Source organism: Muntiacus reevesi, chromosome 3 (genome assembly GCF_963930625.1).
Source record: "Muntiacus reevesi chromosome 3, mMunRee1.1, whole genome shotgun sequence".
Lineage (NCBI taxonomy): Eukaryota > Metazoa > Chordata > Mammalia > Artiodactyla > Cervidae > Muntiacus > Muntiacus reevesi.
Window position 1 is genome coordinate 32,428,231 of NC_089251.1, and position 6,000 is coordinate 32,434,230.

A 6,000-nucleotide genomic window follows, 5' to 3' on the forward strand; every position below is an offset into this window, starting at 1 on the left:
AGCCCCTTGGTGATGTTGGGAAGAAAAGAGAACTGAGGCCCCGAGGTTCCCATCCCACCTAATTTTTCCTGTTGTCTCAAAATATTCATATGACTATTTACATCCAGCCACTTGGCTTCCTCAGGTAAATTCTATGCTCCAGCCAGGTTTCTAGGCATCTCTTAACTGGGTTGCTCCCAAGCAGGGGCTGCTGGGTTCTGGTTGAATGAACAGGTCAACCTTGGTTATACTGAGACAGAGGGCAGAGGGCAGAGGACAGAGCATTGAGTTTGGGATTGAATATTCCAGGTTATAGTTCTGGCTCTGCCATTTGCTAGCTGTGTGACCTTGAGCAGGCCACTCTCCCTCTCTGGGCCTCCATTACCTCATCTGTACAATATAAAGACTAGGCCATATGATCAGTAAGGACCTTTCTGGCTCTGAGGATCATTAAGTCTATGCTGGATTCAGGAAAAGTGGCTGGGAGAAGAGGCGACAGGCGCAGCCCCAGAAAGCGCTCTGATAGGCAGGGGCTTGAGCTTCCTGGTCAGGACGTGAGTTTCAGCTGGTGGGTAATCAGGTACTGTGAGGGAGGACCCTCAGAGAATCATCCCCGGAGCACAGCCTCTGTGTGTGTCAGGGTCACACAAGAACAGAGGGAGCCCCTCACCCTGAGATGCATGGGGCTGGACAGAAGGAAAAAGTGGGGACTCCCTTCGTCCCTCTGTCCCTCATAAACCCAAGCCTGATGGGGGTGAGCACTGGGGCAGGCGGATGGCCTGCTGGCAGGCAGACAGGCCTTGCCAAACTCCCAGTTACTTCCCAGAAGTTCCAGGGCCCCCAGGGAGAGGCTCCACCCCAGCTGGCTCCCCTACAAGCTGGGTGCCCACGTCAGTAGGTCCTCCTGGCTCCCTCGCTCTTTCACCCAGTGACAATAGAACAGGCGAAGGGGCGGGGGCACACTGACCCTAGGCCCGATCCTCGGAAAAGCGTCTGAATGCCTTGGCATCACACCCCTGTTGCCATTTCTGACACGTCCAGCTCAGGGCAGTGCCCGGAGACGGGGCTCCCAGTGGGATGCTCTTCTCTGTGGCCTCAGTTTCCCATCCTGGTTGCCTTTCTGGGTGATAAATTGGCTCTGAGGCATTGGAATGAGCGATGAGTCAGAGTGTCTAGAGGCCTTGGCCAACTCACGAGGCTTCTCCAGCCTTCATTATTCCAACCATAAAAAATGGAGATAGTCATAATAACGACCTTGTAGGAAGTTTTTGAGCATTAAAGTTTAAAATGTATCTGAAGGATAAGATCTGAAGCCTCAGCGTGTGGTAGGAAGGGAGAGTGGGCCCTGGGGGCATCTGACTGAGAGGGTGAGGCATGTCTAGGCAGGGGCCACCCTGGACAGGACAGTGGCTGTAGCAGGGCCATGAGGCTCTGCGGTGGGGGTGGGGGACTCTGTGGGCAGCCACAGTGGGCATTGAGGCTGCCAGACAGGAAGGCACTGGGTTTTCCTAAAGGATGGAGGATCAGGAGCAGTCCCAGCTTATGAACAAACACAAGACGAGGTGGCAATGGTGGTGACAGTGGCATATGTTTCAAACGGTGGGATACGGTTGCCTGACCCCACGGGAACTTCCTGATCCTCAGGACTACTTTCTCAGGCCGGCTTTCCCCTGTGAGATCCTCTCACTGCTCCTTCCTTCGAGAGCTCCACAAATTCCAAAGTACTTTCATGTCCAGTCTCTCCTTTTTTTTTTTTTTTTTTTTTTTTTGGGCAGCTCCACACAGCTTTTGGGGTCTTAGTTCCCTGGCCAGGGATCAAACCTAGGCCCCTGGCCATGGAAGCATGGAGTCTTAATCCCTGGAGCACCAGGGAATTCTCTCTCCTTTACTCCTCATGGCAGCTGTAGCAGTGACGGCCAGGGTGGGAATTAATTAACAGCTGAAGCTCAAACCCCCACAGTGCAGAGCAGACCAGAGGGGTCCAGAGAGGGGAACGGATTTGCCCAGGGTCACACAGCCAGCATGTGGTCAAGCCGGGGCTGGTCCATGCCTCCCAATCTGTGTTCAGCCCCGGTCACAGTGCCAGGCTCTCCCCCACACCCTCCACTGGGGGACAGGGAAGGACAGGATGAGGAGCTGCTCTGGCTCCGGGCCTGCCCGGCTGTCTAGGTGAGTTGTGGTCTGGCTGCCGTGGCCAAGCTGGCGGGCACAATCTGTTCTCACCCTGCTGGGGCCCAGACGGGCCAGGCCCAGCGACTCCAGAGCTCAGCTATCTAGGCCCCTGGCAAGGGATGACACCGTCACCAGCTAGATGCCATAGTTGGGGAGCAGGGGAACCCAATCTGAGAGCAGCCCGCAACCTCACATTCCCCAGACCTCCCTAAGCTTTAAGATTCACAGCGATGCTGACTTTACTGGAACTGAGCTGTCCACCAGCCCAGGTGATCTCTTGAAATGTGGAGGAAACCTGGTGCTTCATTCATTATTAATCACAGGAAGTTCTTATCGAGCACTTGGTATGTACCAGACTCTATACTAAGTGCTTTATACACATTCTCTCACTTATTTTTCCCCTAAAGCCTTGTGATGCAGGTGCTAGTTATTAGCCCCATTTAACAGATGTTGGAAACTAAAGCTAGGGAAGTTTTTTATTTTTATTTTTGGGCCACCTCGAGTGGCATGCAGGATCCTAGTTCCCCAATCAGGGATCGAACCCATGCCACTTGCAGTGGAAGAAGTCCTAACCACTGGACCATCAGAGAGGTCCTCCTCAGACAGTTTTTTAAAACAAACAAAACACACACACAGTCCATAGCAGAGTAGGGATTTGCATGCAGATCAGACACCAAGGCAGACGGTATCCCCCTTTGCCATCAACTCATCACATGAATTTGGGGCATACTCCACAGACCTGGCTGGCAATGTGTGTGGGAGGAGGGGTGGGTAGGGAGGAACATGACAATGTCCAGCAGTGTCCACTCCCACAGACCCCAAGCCAATATTTAGCTGTTCATATGTAGTTGGGGGACCTGAGTGACAGAGCAGGGCCTGGACTTCAAAGCTGAACATTCTCAGTGCCACTCAAGGCAGGGATCACTTCCAGCTGTGAGCAATCCAGGATGGCTGCTGGGAAGAAGAAGCATTTGGTTAAGTTTGGTAAGGCTGAGAAGGGAGGGGAAAATAGAAAGCATTACTTTATTATAATAATCTTGTTGATAAAAGTAATAAGTATCTTAATAACCCAGTGAAGGAAGCAGGGCCAGGACCAGCAGACATCATTTTACAAATGAGGAAACAAGCTCAGAGAGGGGGAGTAATTTGCCCAAGGTCACACAGTCACTAGTGACAGGGCCAGAACTTGTGCCAATGGCTTCTGAGTTTCCATCCAGGGTCTTTTCCCCTCCATGTCTCCAGGCAGAACTTTTTTTTTTTTTTTAATTTTTGGCTGCACTAGTTATTTGCTGCTGTGCGCCGGACTTCTCTAGTTGTGGTGAGCAGGGGCTACACTTTGCTGTGTTGATCAAGTTTCTCACTGCAGTGGCTTCTTCTTGTTGCGGAGCACAGACTCTAGGCAGGTGCATGGGCTTCAGTAGTTGCAACACATAGGCTCAGTAGTTGCAGCCTGCAGGCTCTAGAACACCAGTTCGGCAGTTGTGGCACACAGGCTTAGTTGCTCCAACACATGTAGAATCCTCCCGGACCAAGGATCGAAACTGTGCCCCCTGCGTTGACAGGCGGATTCTTGTCCACTGGACCATCAGGGAAGTCCTCCAGGCAGAACTCTTGACTGAGGCCATGTGATAACTGGCTGAGAGGAAGGCTTTGCCTCTGCCTGCCTCCTGGCTGGGTAAGGACTGAAGGGCAGGGTGGGCATGGTATGGGTTGAGATTGCCTGCCTGGTGATAGTAACACCTGGAAGGCTCTTGCTTTGACAAAGGCAACACCACCTCCCCATAAGGACAGACCCTACTCCGGGGGCAGGCACAGAGGACGACCGCAGGGCCCTAAACAGAGTCTGATGAGGACCATGGAGCACTAATGCAGGGGGGAGCGGATTGTCTCCTTTCCCCTTCTCTGACACGAGTGGGCCGGCTGCCTCTGGGAGCCCCAGTGGGGAACTACACCGCATGCTTTAGCTGGCAGCAAGGAACTCACCAAGGAACCCTAGTTTCCCTCCCTTCACATCGAATCCCAGGATGTCAGAACTCAGTAAGTCCAACCTCCTCCCTTATAGGAAGGAAACCCAGGCCTGGAGAGGTCTAAGAACAGGTTCAGTGCCCACAGGTAGTGAACTAGAAGCCAGGTCTCCCAACTGACTCGCCAGTGCTCTTCATGGTATCCATGACTAAGTTCCCAACAGCAGCACCAGTCAGCTCCTCTTCTGGGTATAGAAAAAGGTCGGGTCTTTGATCAAACAGACTCTAATTTGAAGGCAAGTTGCTCCGCTTGCAAACAGTGTGACCTTGGAAAGGCACCTAACCTTCCCTGCTTCCTCTTCCTCTTTCCCGACCCCCAGGGAGTGGTCAGAAGAATAAACGAAAAATCACCAGCGAAGAACTAGCACAGTGCCTAGGGACAAGGATGCGCCCATAACTATGTGTTGTTTTCTTCAGTTCAGTTCAGTCTCTCAGTCGTGTCCGACTCTTTGTGAGCTCATGGGCTGCAGTGCCCCAGGCTTCCCTGTCCGGAAAAAGAGGCCAGACTCCGCACCACCATGGCAGGAGATGAGGAGAGAGCAGGGGGAAGGGAGGCAGGTTTCTGGAAGGGCAGCCCCATCAGCATGTGCTTTCTCTCCTCTTGCCCCGTTTTCCCCTAGGCTACGGCCACGCGGCACCCAGCACCGATGGCGGCAAGGTGTTCTGCATGTTCTACGCGCTGCTGGGCATCCCGCTCACGCTGGTCATGTTCCAGAGCCTGGGCGAGCGCATCAACACCTTCGTGAAGTACCTGCTGCACCGGGCCAAGAGGGGGCTGGGCATGCGGCGCGCCGACGTGTCCATGGCCAACATGGTGCTCATCGGCTTCTTCTCGTGCATCAGCACGCTGTGCATCGGCGCCGCTGCCTTCTCCTACTACGAGCACTGGACCTTCTTCCAGGCCTACTACTACTGTTTCATCACGCTCACCACCATCGGCTTCGGCGACTACGTGGCGCTGCAGAAGGACCAGGCGCTGCAGACGCAGCCTCAGTACGTAGCCTTCAGTTTCGTCTACATCCTCACGGGCCTCACGGTCATCGGCGCCTTCCTCAACCTCGTGGTGCTGCGCTTCATGACCATGAACGCGGAGGACGAAAAGCGCGACGCCGAGCACCGCGCGCTGCTCACGCGCAACGGGCAGGCGGGCGGCGGGGGCGGCGCGGGCGGCGCGAGCGGCGGGGGCGGCAGCGCGCACACCACCGACACCGCCTCGTCCACCGCGGCGGGCGGCGGCGGCGGCTTCCGGAACGTCTACGCCGAAGTGCTGCACTTCCAGTCCATGTGCTCGTGCCTCTGGTACAAGAGCCGCGAGAAGCTGCAGTACTCCATCCCCATGATCATCCCCCGGGACCTCTCCACGTCCGACACGTGCGTCGAGCAGAGCCACTCATCGCCGGGAGGGGGCGGCCGCTACAGCGACACGCCCTCGCACCGCTGTCTCTGCAGCGGGGCGCAGCGCTCCGCCATCAGCTCCGTGTCCACGGGCCTACACAGCCTGTCCACTTTCCGCAGCCTCATGAAGCGCAGGAGCTCCGTGTGAACGCCCCCCTCCGGGGCCTGGAGCACCTAGGAGCACGGGCGGGGTGGGGCGGGGTTGGGGGGGGAAGGAGACTTCTGCCCCAGGAGCAGCAGGGGTCTGCGAAGAGGCTGCCCCAGCCGCCTTCGGCCCCGTGGGGGCGCCCCTACACCCCTCACCACCCTCCCCCTGCCCCCCATCTCCGACTGTGCCTGCTTGCACCAGCCGGCAGGAGCTGGGGCTCTGAGGAACCCCGGAGTCCCCATCTGCGCCCTGCAAATTCCGAGAAATGTGAAACTTGGGGGG

The 6,000-nt window shown here is 55.9% G+C and overlaps 1 protein-coding gene across 1 annotated transcript in view; it reads left to right on the top strand.

Moving 5' to 3' along the window:
* Window positions 1-5,718, top strand: part of KCNK3 (potassium two pore domain channel subfamily K member 3) — a 36,384-nt gene extending 30,666 nt beyond the window's left edge. The window contains exon 2 of the mRNA XM_065927214.1: window positions 4,796-5,718. Within this exon, the coding sequence (XP_065783286.1) occupies window positions 4,796-5,718 (923 nt within the window). The remainder of the gene's footprint in view (window positions 1-4,795) is intronic.
* Window positions 5,719-6,000: the final 282 nt, after the last annotated feature.